This window comes from Lathyrus oleraceus, chromosome 2 (assembly GCF_024323335.1).
Source record: "Lathyrus oleraceus cultivar Zhongwan6 chromosome 2, CAAS_Psat_ZW6_1.0, whole genome shotgun sequence".
Lineage (NCBI taxonomy): Eukaryota > Viridiplantae > Streptophyta > Magnoliopsida > Fabales > Fabaceae > Lathyrus > Lathyrus oleraceus.
This window is the reverse complement of record NC_066580.1, coordinates 145,513,795-145,529,933: the sequence shown is the minus strand read 5'-3', so window position 1 is coordinate 145,529,933 and position 16,139 is coordinate 145,513,795. Positions and strand designations below refer to the sequence as shown.

General features: G+C 36.8%; 2 protein-coding genes across 2 annotated transcripts; one reads left to right on the top strand and one right to left on the bottom strand.

Annotated features, from left to right (window-relative positions):
- The first annotated feature begins 3,709 nt into the window (after positions 1 to 3,709).
- On the top strand, positions 3,710 to 6,610 carry LOC127122328 (uncharacterized). The gene is made up of 4 exons (XM_051052680.1): positions 3,710 to 3,787; positions 3,875 to 5,326; positions 5,404 to 6,348; positions 6,437 to 6,610. Exons 1-4 carry the CDS (start codon positions 3,710 to 3,712, stop codon positions 6,608 to 6,610), a joined length of 2,649 nt encoding a protein of 882 aa, XP_050908637.1.
- Positions 6,611 to 7,471: 861 nt separating this feature from the next.
- On the bottom strand, positions 7,472 to 8,194 carry LOC127122327 (uncharacterized). The gene is made up of 2 exons (XM_051052679.1): positions 7,827 to 8,194; positions 7,472 to 7,747 (listed from the first exon to the last, which is right to left on the bottom strand). The coding sequence occupies exons 1-2, from the start codon at positions 7,965 to 7,967 to the stop codon at positions 7,472 to 7,474; spliced, it is 417 nt and encodes a 138-aa protein (XP_050908636.1). The 5' UTR covers positions 7,968 to 8,194.
- Positions 8,195 to 16,139: the final 7,945 nt, after the last annotated feature.

Sequence of the window (16,139 nt, the reverse complement as noted above, 5' to 3'; positions counted from 1 at the left end):
CCCTTGAATGCAACACTCCCACCTAGTCTGTACTAATGCATGCCAACCTATCCACCTAGCCTGAACTTAGTCTCAGAGATTCCCATGCATGCCTGTTCCCCATCAAGTCTTCACCACCAAGTCTGGCAGATTCCCACGCATGCCTTACACGTGTCACACCCTTGAATGCAACACTCCCACCTAGTCTGTACTAATGCATGCCAACCTATCCACCTAGCCTGAACTTAGTCTCAGAGATTCCCACGCATGCCTGTTCCCCATCAAGTCTTCACCACCAAGTCTGAATATCACACTTCCAATACTAAACTACCTCAAACAAGACCTTTTTGGCGTAGTGATTATGTGTTTAAAATAATATTCAATCTTATTTAAGCTTAATTATTTATTTTAAATAAGATTCCCACGCATGCCTCACACTTGTCACATTTTTGCATCATCAGATTCCACCAAGTCTTCCCCAAGACAAGACAACTCCCACCTAGTCTGCACCAATGCATGCCAACACTACCACCTAGTCTGCACCTATTCTGCAAGATTCCCACGCATGCCTCACACTTGTCACATTTTTGCATCATCAGATTCCACCAAGTCTTCCCCAAGACAAGACAACTCCCACCTAGTCTGCACCAATGCATGCCAACACTACCACCTAGTCTGCACCTATTCTGCAAGATTCCCACGCATGCCTCACACTTGTCACATTTTTGCATCATCAGATTCCACCAATGCATGCCAACACTACCACGCATGCCTTACACTTGTCACATTTTTGCATATTCAGTCTACTTGAAAACGAGTATAAATAGAGGGTCATTCTTGCAAGTTTTCATCAACCACTAACACTTTTATTCAGAGAACTCGGGCGAAACTTCTCATCCACCAAGCTTCTTCCTGCATTGCAGTCATGTCTCTTCTTACCATGGGCCAAGAACACAGAGGAACTAGGGCAAACATTGCCTCATTCGTAAGTTTTTCTTCAACATTGCCTCTTTCGTATGTTTGTAATTAGTTTTTTAAAAGTCCAATATAATGATTGTTTATATTGTTTGTTTTTAAAGGATCCCAAGAAATTTCGTCAACGTTCACACCCAATGCCTTATCCAGACCCATGGTGCGTACCTTACATAGAGCGTGCGGGTTTTGGTCATGTTATGCATGTCGTAAATGCCACCATTGATGCCAAATTCATTTTGGCTCTGTGTGAACGTTGGAGACCTGAGACACACACTTTTCACCTACCAACTGGTGAATGTACCGTCACATTAGAGGATGTGTACATGCTTTTAGGTCTTAGAATAGATGGTAAGCCTGTGACCGGAAATGTTCAACAGCCTAACCAAATATGTGTTCAAATGTTGGGGGTAGATCTGGTCGAGGGTGAGGGGTCTGCCAAAGCAAGGGGTCAGGGTATTAAATTATCTAGCCTACAATTGTACCACGACTCCATAACTTTGACTGAGGAATCCTCCGAACAAGAAAAAGTCATAAAAACCCGGGTTTACATTATGCTATTGTTTGGGAACTTGCTATTTCCCGAAGGGACGGGAAATAGCATAAACTTTATGTACTTGAGTTTGCTCGGGGACATTGATAGAATAAGCACATATAGTTGGGGTTCTGCAGTATTAGCATTCCTATATATCTCTTTGTGTAAAAATGCACAAAATGAGCACTGTACATTTTCTGGATGTGCTTTTTTGCTCCAAACATGGGGGTGGTGGAGATTGCCGAGGCTAGCCCCAGAAAATCCTAATGACTACTCCTTCCCCTACGCAACTAGGTAAATTTATGATCTTATTTCATTTTGTATATTTATTCTATAAATATTTGTAACTAATATTATTTATCTTTTTTTGTTTAGGTTCATTACAACCGGACTGGATTACAGTCTTACCCCCAAAAATAAAATTATATTTTATCGTCAACTCTTGGATCGTCTCCGAGCACAAGATGTATTACCACTAAATCACTCAGCTTCTAACTGATTTATTAATATCATGCATTCTCGATAAATAACATATTTACTTTTTTCTTTGCAGTTTATTTGGAGGTCATATTTGGGATTGGAACATCAACCCAACCCCGAAGATGCAGCTGTTTGGACAGCAAAAACGGCCATAATGCGGTTCACCACTGTGGAGATGCACCAAAGTGACCGTGTCAAGCTTCAATTCGGAATGCATCAAGAAATCCCAGGCCCCCCAATGTCTATGGAACCTTGGCATCTAAAAAAAGTCAGCCACCAGTGGTATGCCCAAAATTGGAAGGAATTTGCTAAGGAGTTTCGTAAAATGTGGAAAGACCGTGCCCACTATGTTCTACAATTTCCGGTGGCGCCCAACGAAATGAAGCCGACAAGGGAATATGTGGATTGGTATAGAGCAAATACCAATCCAGAAATTATTGTGTCTGACCCGTTCTATTTGGACGATCCCCGGATGCAACAGCCATATTTCCAACAACAACAACCACCACAGTATTCCCAACAACAACAACCACCACAGTATTCCCAATAACAACAACCACCACCTTATTACCAACAACAACCACCACAACCATTTTACCAACAACAACCACCACCACCTTATTACCAACAACAACCACCACCACCATATTACCAACAACAACCACCACAACACATGTCCACCCCCCAACCAAATCAACAATACATACCACATACTCAATCCCAATACCATGAAGACTACCAACAACAAACTCAACATTCCCACCACCATCAACAGTCCCAACACCTACCACAATATCAATCCCCCCACTTCCACCAATCCCAACACTTCCATCACGACAATTTCCCGAGCTCTTCCAGTCCTCCACCTAGCCCCGACATGGGTATACAAGAGGACTACCAACAGGACTACTACACACCACAACAAACATTGCACTTTGGCCAACCCGATTCAACCCTAAACTACCAAAGACCACAATTCGAGGGCGCACCCAGCAGTAGTCAGTTTGTCCCACCGAGACAAAGCTTCGAGGGCGCAGAGGGGACCCGTCTTTCCTACAGCACTGAAGGGACTTCGACCCAACCACAACGGCAAGCGGCAAGGGGGCGCGTTAGGGCAAGGGGTGGTAATAGGGAAGCACCACCACCACGTGAACCGTCTAGGCGAGTAACTAGACCTCCCCCGTGCGGATCGTACCAGGGACCGCATCATATGTGATTAATCATATCTTTGTAATATTTGTCTTGTCTATTATTTAAATAAAAATATTTTCTGTTTATTATCTTTATATCTTTATCTTTATCTTTAAAAATATTGTCTATCATATCTTTATACGTATATAAATTAATTTTTTTTCCAAAAATTTACAAATAATATTAATTACTTATAAATTATAGGGTTAAATACACTTTTCCCCCCTGTAATGTTAGCGAGTTTATGATTACCCCCCTGTAAAAATATTTTTTGTAAACCCCCCCTTATGTTATGTAGATTCCTTCATAGAACCCCCTAATATCCAGGTGGCATGGAATCTAATAAGAGGTCCTACACCTGGCATATTTTTAATTTTGTTAAAGTGATTATGTGTCATTTTACACTTTTTAATTTCAAATACCCCCTTAGAAAATTAGGGTTCTGAACATAGCAGGGAAGACGAAGACGAAATTTCCAGGGGAAGACGAAGACGAAGAAGAAGAATGCAGGGAACGAAGCAAACGAGAAAGACGACCGCAGTGAAGACGAAGATGAAGACAACCTCAGCGAATACGAAGAAGCGATCCAGCTCAGTGAAGACGAGCTCAGTGAAGTGTCCAAAGTCCGAGGTTAGTAAAAATTTGAAGTTCATCAATGTCGTAGGGTAAAATTTTGAAATCAACAATCTTTGACATGTGGGTATAATATATTGACAGGATTCACAACACTTTAGTGTTACACTCCACCATGGGGGTGAATTTTACAGGGTTTTTGAAGAAGAAATTATATACAGAGGGGGTACGGATACGACAGTTAATGGGATACATGTTTCAAATTGGAACATGGATAACATTGAGAAGTTGTTGAGTAGGTTAGGGTATAAGGCTGATTGTGTTAGGGTATGGACAAAAGTTTTAGAAATTCAAGATGGTTTTTTTCTGATTAGGAAAGATGATGATGCTGTTGATGATTTTGCTCTATACTTTAGTGCAATGAATGTGAAAGGAGATTTGTATGTTGAACATAGTACTGGGAACATGGACCCTGCTGATAGGGAACCTAAATGTGTGAATGATGATGACCACCCCCCTGATAATGGAATTGATGGGTTAGATGAGGAGAAGGTAGAGGGGTTAGATGACAGTGAAGATGAAAGAGCTACTGCTTACTTTGATGGTTTTGAAGGAATAGATGTTACTAAGCCTATTAGGGAGGAGCCGAATAACAGTATGGAGGAGCCCAATAAGAGTATGGATTCAGATGATGTATACTATAGTGATGAGTTGAATAGTTCTGACCCAGATGATTCTTGTGATGAAGAAAGGCCCAAGTATGCTAGGTTTAGGAAAGAGCATCTAAACAAAGACTTTATATTCAAGTGGGGTATGGAATTCAACACACTTGATGACTTTAGGGCAGCTATCCGTGAGTGGTCAGTGCTTAATGGGAGGGAAATTTCTTTTGTGAAAAATGAGGGAGATAGGGTAAGGGTGGTGTGTAAGCATAAATGTGGGTTTTTAGTCTTATGCTCTAAGGTGGGCCACAAGGAGACTTTTGCTATAAAAACACTTGTACATAAGCACACATGTGCTAGGGTTTTGAACAACAAGTCTGCTAGCTCAAAGTGGGTGGCCAAGCATGTGGTAAAGAGGATGCAAACTTCTGATACAGTCAGGATAAGAGACATCATCCAAGATATGAGGCAAACATATTCTGTGGGTATTACTGTTGCAAAAGCATGGAGGGCTAAGCTAATTGCCAAGAAGATAATTGAAGGTGATGCTGACAATCAGTATGCTTCCATATGGAGGTATGCAGAAGAACTAAGAAGGGTAAACCATGGCAACACTGTGAAGATAAATGTAGAAAGACCTAGTCCATCCATACAACCAAGGTTTGGGTCATTTTATTTCTGTTTTGATGGCTGTAAGAAAGGCTTTATTCATGGATGCAGACCATTTGTGGGGGTTGATGGATGTCACTTAAAGACCAAGTATGGTGGACAGTTACTTATTGTTGTAGGCAGGGATGCTAATGATCAATACTTCCCTTTGGCATTTGGTGTGGTTGAAAATGAAACAAAGGAGAGTTGGAGATGGTTTATACAACTACTAATGGAGGACATTGGTCAGGATAGAAGATATGTATTTATCTCTGATCAACAGAAGGTATGTATTTAACTCTATCTTTCTGTTGCAAATTATTCTATTCTCTAAATGTTGAAAAAATTTCTATTTTGTATCAGGGACTTGTGGCTGTATTTGAAGAATTGTCTGATACTATTGAGCATAGATTATGTCTTAGGCACTTGTATGCTAATTTCAAGAAAAGGTTTGGTGGAGGAGCCCTTATTAGAGATTTAATGATGGGAGCTGCTAAAGCCACATACTATCAGGCATGGGTCCAAAAGATGAATGAATTGAAGAATGCAGATCCCAATGCTTGGACTTGGTTGATGGCTGTTCCTACCAAAAGCTGGTGTAAGCATGCCTTTTCTTTTTACCCTAAATGTGATACATTGATGAATAATATCTCAGAGTCTTTTAATACTACCATTCTAGCTGCTAGGGACAAACCTATACTCACAATGTGTGAGTGGATAAGAAAATATCTGATGAATAGGTTATCCACCTCTGCAAGTAAACTAGAAAATTGGCCACATAAGGTGATGTCAATACCTAGGAGAAGGTTAGATAATGAGGTGTTCAATAGTGGTCATTGGTTGCCAACATGGTCAATTGCTGAGACTTTTCAGGTTACACATAGTTACAACACACATGAATTTATTGTTGGCATTGCTAAAAGGTCATGTAGTTGTAATTTTTGGGAATTAGTAGGAATTCCATGTAGGCATGCTGTAGCTGCTCTGAGTTATAGAAAGCAAAACCCTGATGAATTTGTTGATGCTTGTTACACAAGAGAAAAGTTTGCACTATGTTATGGATTTTCAGTAAGTCCAATCAATGGTCAAGATATGTGGCCAGAAGTTGAGATGGAACCACCTCTACCACCTGCATATAAAAATGGTCCTGGTAGACCTAAGAAGATTAGGATAAGAGAAAGTGGAGAGGATGGTGCAAGGAAGAGAAGATCTGGTGTTGCATATAAGTGCACCAAATGTGATAATTTTGGTCACAATGCTATGACTTGTAAGGCTACCACTCAGGATCCCAATGCACTTAAAAGAAAGGTAATTCATTGTGATATACATTTTGTCTTACATTCTTCATTGTGATATGCATTGTGATGACAACCATACATTGTGTCTTACATTGTAGAGAAAACCTAAAAAAGGACATGTGCCAACTGCAACTGATATGCCAACTGCAAATGATATGCCAACTGCATCTGATATGCCTGCCCCAACTGCAACTGATATGACTGTTCCAACAAATGTGCCTGTTCCAACTGATCCACACCTCCAACTGATATGCCTGTTCCAACTATTATGAGTCAAACAGGATCTAGTGTGGCTGCCTCAATCACAAAACAATCCAGAAAAAGGGTTGAAAAAAAACCTATCATCAAAAGAAGGCAAAGTGAGAGGATCAAGTTGAGTTGGTTTAAAAGACCCATAACAGGTGAAGGAATATCTAGTGACAAACCAATTACCCTACCAGAAAATGAAGACATACCCACTTCAAAATGAGGGACTGATTATTATGTTTCTGCTATGTATTTTGTAATCCTTATGGAAAACTCTTTTGTAATGCCAACTGATCTTTGAAGACATGTATTTTGTAATCCTTTTGTAACAAACATATGCACTTACTGTGATGATCAATTCTAATGTATCAGTTTAACATTATTGGTGTGTATTGTCTATAAAACACAATGGCTAGTCTGTCACATTTTTTTCTTGTTTTTCATAAACCATGAATTCTGCAGAGAGCCATGGCTAGTCTGTGCACTAATCTTACAACAAAACCATGAATTCTGCAGGACCTAAAGAAAAAGCCAAAGTATTTAATTACATTCACCTTGAATTCTGCACTGAAAAAGTTTAAGAGATAGACTACATTAATATATTTCAATTTATTTATATGTTTACTATGTCATATTTTCTTTAGAATTACTGACTATAAAATTGTTCTGTAGTTTTCTGATGATTTTGCAATTTTGCTCTTTCATTATGATATAACTTTTTTCTGTCATTATTGGTAGATTGAATGCTGAAAGTTTAATCAAATAATGATGCTGCACTGACAGTTTAAGATTGATGAACAGATTACATTTCATTGATGAACACATTACAAGTTCAACATTACATTGCTGAAAAACACTAATGACATAACAATTACATGACAGACTCATTAGACTAACTTAACCATAGCTGCTATCAACATCCATGACAGACCAATTACAAACATTAACCATAAATTTTTCCTCTTTTCCATTGCAATCTTTTTCTTCAGTTTTTCTAACTTGTTAAGCTTTCCGACTCTGCAATCTATCTCCTCAACAATCTCTTTAGCAAATTCAATCAAATAAGCCTTGTTGACTTCACATTGGCGGCATCCGGACGGATTGGTTTCTTTCACTGCAAACTCACTGACCAAATCATCCCACAAAAATAAACCGCACCCATTCTGCAATTTGAGACAAACACCACCAACAATTAATTTCGAAATCAAACTCAAAATAATAAAATGCTTCAAAATTGCTCACCATATAATTCCTGCATTTCCAAAATTTGCGACCGGGGTTTTCAATTGACTTGGAGACCAACAACTTCATGGTTTCATTGCATCCACATCTTGGTAAGCCGTTTCCAACTTCACTCGTGGAAGATGCCTTGCTGCCACCCATAACCCAGATGAAGGGGACACGGACGAAGATGAAGAGAGGGATGGATTTGGGGTAGGGATGGATTTCACGAAGAGAGAGAGGGATGGATTTGGGATAGGGATGGATTTCACGAAGAGAGAGAGGGATGGATTTGGAACCCTAATTTCTAGTTTATGCCATGCTGGAGACCTAATGAAGATTCACATGTGAAAATAAAAAAATTAAAAAGCCACGTCTGAAATAAAAAACCAAGATTCCATGCCACCTGGATATTAGGGGGTTCTATGAAGGAATCTACATAACATAAGGGGGGTATTGAAAAAATAACTTTACCAGGGGGGTAACCCTAAACTCGCTAACATTACAGGGGGGTAAAGTGTATTTAACCCTAAATTATATTAATATATATATATAAAAATTAATATATATATATATAAATTAATATATATATATATATATCTTGTAAAAAAATTTATTTATATATATGTGTTAACATAAATTAATATAATTAATAAAAAATATAAATTTATAAATAAAAAAAATTAATAAAACAAAAAAAATAACATTTAAAAAAAAAAAAAAATAGGAAAGGGCATAGGCGCCACTCCTAGTGGCGATTTGCCCTACCCATTAAGGGTAGGCGCCAACTAGGGTGGCGCCTAAGTGTAAAAAATGGCCAAAATTGGCCATTTGTGTAATTATTTTAAAAAATTGGATATTTTTGAAATTTTTTTGAAATTTTTGAATATTTTAAAAAAAAATTCACCATATGGACTTGTTACTCATTTATATATGTTGAAGTATTTAAATTGAATATTGTTGGACCTTGCCATTGTGTTTAGCCACGTCGGTTGCCATAATCCCATAATAAGTAAATGTGGCCAGCAACACTATTGTTGAAGTACTCATGCATTTGTAGCAGTAGGGACAAACATCTAAAAAATTGATTATTGTTCTATGATCCTTCCATGATATTCCATGTGCTTTGTATTTTTGTGTTAGGTTGATTTTTTTTCCTGATTTTTTTTCCTAATAATATAAGTGTTTATATAGTTCAGTAAGTCCAAAAATATCTTTTTAATATTTTAATTAATTAATTAAAAAAATTAATTAAGATTATTAAATATTAATTTAATTAAAAATATTATTAAATATTAAATTAGTTAAAAATATTATCAAATATCCTAACTATCCTTATTGAGAATGTATCAAGTGTGAGTAGTGAGGATAATAGTCTCACATTTATTGGAAATGTGGATACTTGAGCATTTATAAATGAGAGAACTCACTCACCTATCACCTTAAGATTTTTGATGAATATGTGATGTGTCTCTCACAAAGGTGTTGCTCTAAAAAAGAAGAAGTCTCACAATATTCAATGCTCTCTCTTAAAAAAAACCAACAATCCTTACTTAAAGACTTGAATAGCTGATTTTGTCATAGAAGATCAATTATTTAAAATATCCAAATGAGAGGATTAAAAATGCATTTAATCCTAAAAAAATTTAAGATTATTACTCAAGATGAATTATTTTTTAAGATTTTTTCAATACCTCTTACTTTTTTAGGTTTGTTGCATGAATATAAATGTTGAGTGGTTCAGGGTCCGATTGATAGACTATGATAAACTATTAGAATTTAATCTAATTTATCCTTAAAAAATCGGCTTATAAGATGAAAGAAATTATTTTATATAAACTCTTTCAAGATTTTATCTCTAATAAATATGAGATTTAAAAAAATTTAAATAAATATTATTTGTAATCTTTTTACTAAGTCCAAGAATCTAGAAGAAATGTTGGAGATTATATTTTTTTTTCAATAGAAAAGTTTCACTATTTTCCATATTTTATAATATATAATTAAATTCATAAATAGACAACAAACAGGTAACAAGCTTTGTCACGATCTTTTTTTTATGGCAAACCCAATCTTTTTAAAAATTATGTGACACAACATTACTATGCATGAATTTTTGAATTCTCCGTAAAAGATCTATTATATCTTGTACACCATTCGTATGAAAACATATTAATTATCGGTTTCTAATATTTAGTCACTTTATATAAAACAACTTTGAGAAATATCTATCTCATGATAAAACTTTCCGTCTTTAACATCAGTATAATATTTTTGACATTTGATAGTGCCAATTTTACATGAAATAGTAAAATTTAAACGTTTAGGAAAAATTCACATAATAATGAAAACTATAAATTTAAACCAAAAATATAAAACCTTTTTTTCATTATTAGTACTACCTCCACTAAGGGTCGACCCAATTATATCAGAGGTCCCGTTCTAATTACAAAAATGAGTCTATTTTTTTTAAAACATAATTATAATAATTAAAAAATATATATTAAAAATAAATTTAATTATAATTATTTTGAGTTTTGATCAATCTTGATTTTTTTATGTATTAATTTTTTATCATAATATATTTTTCGATTATTGAGTTTTTTTAATAACATTTTATTTATTTTTATTAATATTTATTAAAAAAATTGAAATTTTCAAAAATTTGGACCCTCTAATATTTGTGGCTCATTGTTGCCGCACATGCTGCACATACACGGGACCGGCCCTGTCTCCGTTCTTAATATTTTTTTTTATATAAGATCCTCTTTATAGTGCATCAATTATTATTTATATATATATATATATATATATATATATATATATATATATATATATATATATATATATATATATATATATATATATATATATATATATATATATATATATATATATATATATATATATATATATATATATATATATATTCATAATTATATTATATATTTTTCTGTAATCTATTAATTTTTGTAATGCTCTTGATTTACTCTTGAAAATTTTATATTTAACGAGGGAGGTTGTAATGATAGTGAAAACTAACAAGAACAAAAAAGGTTGATGTTAGTGAGATGTCATGTTCACCATTAGCTGCACTAATGGAATGGACGTCACCAACATATTTATTTAGAGTAATTTCTTGCTCTTTTGTGCTTTAAATCGGAATACAAATACATCTTACTTATATTCCATAAGAATCAGAGTTGTTGATGGTTAAAGGTTAGTCGATCTTTAACATGGGAAGCAAGGGACTAACTAAGAGAGACAATGCTCAATTAAAATAAATAAGGAAAAGAAAAAATAAGTTATAAAATTAAGGAAAAGAAAAAAAAAAAGGCCAATTGCATAACAAATGAAAGGGTGTTTAAAGGTTATAAGAAAAGTTTTAAAAATATAAAGGAAAACAAACGTTAACAGGAAGAAGAGGTCAAGAATGAAAATGCATAAAAGATAAAGGAAAAGTTCCTCTTGGTGCATTATAGTAGTTAGGGGTGGCAAACAGGCATGGCCGCCCCGTTTAAACCCGTCCTGCAAAAAAATGGGACGGGACGGAGCGGTCATAGTTGAGGATGTGGGCCTAAAACTTAGGTTCGTCCCGTAAAAAAGTGGGGCGGGTGGGAAAAGTCTGCGAGCACTGCACTCTTTAAGCCTAAAAATAAATAAAAAAATATATAAATACACGTGTCCGCAAAAGCGCAAAAAAACGGGGTGGGACAGACACATTAGAGGATGAGGACCTAAATCCTTGACCCGCCCGGCACTAAAGTGCGGCAAAACGGACATGCCCAACGGATCGGACCCGTTTTACCACCCCTAATAGTACTATACTTGTTAGAATAAAGTATACTAATAATATACACAATCAAATTAATAATAATAATAATAATAATAATAATATCATTTTTACGAGGATTGTTGATAAATGGGTTTAATTTATCAATTAAATTAAGCAAAGTAATTCATAAGTTAGTAATACTGTATCATGTAATCCTGTTACTAATATTAGGTTTAAAATCATGGTATAGATATATGATCCAATTTTTATGATTTTATCTTATATTGGTGGTGACGTGTAAGGTGAGGTCAATACTAAAATTTGTGGCGTGGGTCAACAACGGAGGAATAATGTGCAATATATCTAAACCTCAAATAGTGTGTTATTAGGTTTTTTTATAAAAATAACTCATTTTTTTAAGAAAATTTCCAAAATATCTCTGGTTTCAAAAAAAATCTCAAACTACCCCACATTTAGGATGAGTCGTCAATTGAATTGGAGACTCCTCTTAAAAATTGAATGGAGGCGCCAATTGGATTGGCTAGGGCAGGTGCCCTAACCAATCCAATTGACGCCCCTGTGTAGGTTTTAAGAGGAGTCGCCAATTCAATTGGAGACTCCTCCTAAAATGCAATTTTTTTTGTTATATGGTATACGTGATAGATAAATTTGATATATGACCACTTGATATTAATAAAATTTGCTGTTTACACAAAGAAACCTAATGGTGATTACCGGGATCACCTAACCGACCTCCGGTCCCACATCCTCTGGTTACCCTAACCCGTGGCCCTAACCCACGTTGACGATTCTGTACTGGTGTTTGATCATTTGAGGGGTCAGGAGTGTCACTACCAACTACAGGAGAAGGTCTATTGAGGTATTCAGACAAGTCGGCATAGTCTTCAGTATGCATTGATGGTGTACCGCCATAGCTGAGCTCATGACCCATGCCAGAGACGTTGGGATGTAGTTGACTCATTGATGGGCGACCGGGACGGTTGAAGGGAGACATGGGTGTGAACGATGCGTCGAGGAAAGGTTGGAAATGTTGTTGGGGTGTTTGGTAGAGATAGGGTTGTTGGATGTTTTGGTTTTGTGATGTTTGGGCTTCTTGGCTACGGTAGGAGGAGGGACGGTTGGTGTTGAATGATCGTTGGGTGTTCTGGCTTAGACGATTTTGGTAGGGTGATGGGGTGGGTGCGAAGCGATGTTGAGTCTCAGGTTGATGGTCAATTTGTTGTTGGTGGTATGGGGTATGCTCTTGGTATTGGGGTTGGGTGTATGAAATGTTTTGGTTGTATGTTTGTGTGTTGGTTGAACGGAACGCCTGACGGACAGGGGGTTGTGTGTATCCGGTCTGACACTGTTGTTGGGGGTTTGATGTTGAGGTGTCAAGTGTGTAAGTCATCTAGCGTTGGTCGTACAAGTACATATCCTCGGCGGTGAACTGAAAACCAATCGATTTGTACCAAGCCATATAAGTACGACTTGGTTTTTCTTCAGTTGGCATGACTGCGTCAGTTAACACATGGTCATGACGGTGCTTCTATTTGCGACACTCCGATCTTGCGAAGCTTTGCCATTGATTGAAGTTCCATTGGTCGTTAACTTTGCGCAGATGCCATTCTCCTAGGCTAGCTGGGGGATCTGGGATATTTTGGAGCATACCGAACTGCAGGTTCACACGATCATTGTTGTGCATCTCCATAATTGTGAACCGTATTATCGGTGTGCATGCAGTCCATACGGCCGTGTCTTCAGCGCTGACCTCATGGTCATGATCCAAATTAAGGTATGGATGCCAAATGAACTGAAATGTGAAAGAAGATAGGATTGTAGTCAATGTAGAAGAAGTTAACAAAATATAATGAAATAATTAAGTTATTTTCCTTACGTCTGTCGGTCGAAGGTGATCCAACAAGTTGCGATACTGAGTAATCCAGTGTCTTGGACATCTGTTGTAACTCATACCACGTGCAGACAATCTACACCAAAAAGTCAAAAAATATTAGTTAGAGGTAATAATCTTTAAAAAAGTAAGTAAAGATATAGCAATTTAAACAACTTACTTTTGTGCATATGGAAATGTGAAAGGGATGTTATTGACAGGTGCTAGAGACGGTAGTCTTGACCAACCTCATGCTTGTAGCAAAACAGCACATCCAGAAAATGTAGATGTGTCTTTGTGTGAGTTTTTGCACAAGGAGCTATAGAGATAGGCTAGACAAGCAGATCCCCAACTGTAACTTCCTATTCTATCTACATGTCTAAGTAGAGGTAAATACATAATATGCATGCTAGAACCACTACCTTCGGGAAATAAAAACGAGCCAATTAACAGCATAATGTAACACCTAGTTTTTATTATTCGAGTATCTTCGGTAGAATGCTCATCTAAGTATAAAATGTTATAGTACGACTTAAGGCGTGAGAGTAGTATACCTTGACCTCTTGCATTATCATCTAACAAATCAGTTTCTAAGAGCTCCATGCAAATTGAATTTGCATAGTTTGTTTTACCATTAACAGCCTTACCTTCAATGGGTAGTCCCAAAAGCATGTAGACGTCTTCTAACGTCACGGTACACTCACCGGTTGGGAACCAAAATGTGTGTGTCTCTAGTCTCCATCTTTCGCATAAAGCTAGAATGAATTTGTTATCTATGGACCAAGACAAAATCTTGCTTATATGACCAAAACCGGCGAGTTCAACATAAGGTTGAATCATCGGGTCCATATGGACATATTCATGGACCCGAGTTCGGAACCTTGATACATCCTATAAAAGAAAGAATAAAAAACTTGACTAAGTTGGTATGTTAAAATAAAAGGGGGTTGGTGAAGATGAAAGATAAAAAGTTAACAAAAGAAAAAACTTACATATGTTGCGATGTTTGCAACCGTTCCTCTATGTGATTCGCCCATTGTGAGGATAGACATTTTGTCGGGGGGTTGGTGTAGATGAAACTACAAGAAGTTGTTGCAAATGAAATTATAGAAGAAGTATTATAAAAGAAGTAGTGAGAGTGATGGTGTGGAAGAAGTGTTGATGAAGTGGATGTATTTATAGGCAAATGGATGGGAGCATGAAAAGTTATGCTTGCATGGTGTCTCCATTTGAATTGGCGACCATGTACAACCTTTAAGAGGGGTCGCCATTCAAATTGGCGCCTCCATAGGGACATGCACGCAAGACCTAGGTCTGATTGCTTGGTTTCGAGGACTGAATGCATGGTGTCTCCACTTGAATTGGCGCCCATGTGCAAGGAATGAGTGGGGGCGCCAATTCATTTGGAGTGTGTGTCTGCATGTCTAACACGTGGTTGTCTTGTCTCTTGCATGCTGAACATGTCACTTCTTAGTAGCTTGCATGGTTGACACATCATTTCGGAGTAGCTTGCATGTGTGGCACGTCATTTCGGAGTAGCTTGCATGTGCGACACGTCACTTCGAACTAGCTAGCATGTGAGACACTTCACTCCTCTATTTAAGTGTCTTACTATCAACATCTAAGACATTTCACTCACATTCATCTGCAGTAAGAAAATAGTTTTCATCTACACAATGTCATCTTCATCATTATACAGTGTCAACGTTCACTGCAACGGTGAAACATACGAGTCTGAGCTATATGGTTTTTATTTTCGAAACACCGATACTATTAGACTCACGATCAAGAGAAACACAACCTTCTTGCATTTGAAAAAAAGAATACAATCCTGTATAGGATCGGATATTGTGTCAAAGATCACATATCAAAATCCAATATTTTTTTAGAATAGTCAATGCAAGTATTTCCCCCTTAAGGTATGAGACGATGAAGATGTTGAATACATGTTTGTTAGTCATGAACATTCAGGCTGCAACTGTATTGAGTTATACATTACTCTTCAACCATGTATACCATCTCAACAGTCTCAACTAACCGGTCAGGATGAATCTGGTGAAGATGATCCACAATGGTCAGATGAACTCAACCCAGAAGCAAAAGTGGACGTCGTTGATGAAGAAGAAGAGGAGACCGAGATACAGGTTGATCACATGCTGAACAACGATGATGAAGATGATGATCAACCACCACCAATACCTCCTAGTCATGTCTACAATCCGCCTCAACATATGACAAATATGGATCTTCACGACGATGAAACATCCAACAGTGTTTTCTATAATCCGTATCCGAGTTCAAAAGGCGAATTAAAGGTGGGAGACATGTTTCGTACCAAAGAAGAATGTGTTTTGGCTATCAAAAAATTCCACATGAACAACTTTGCTGACTTTACAGTGAAACGCACTGATTCTAGAAGGTATGTTATCGAATGTCGTAACATGCTTTGTAAGTTTCGTTTGGCTGCGTCTTACAAGAATAAAAATGAATCTTGGGAGATCGGTTCAATAGACCCACCTCACAGTTGCATTGCAACTAACGTTGAACAAGATCACCGTAAACTAAGCGCAGCGTTGATATGTCAAGACATTCTGCCGTTGGTTAATAAAGACCCATCAGTGAAGGTGAGTATAATTATATCCCATATCAGATCAACATATAATTATAC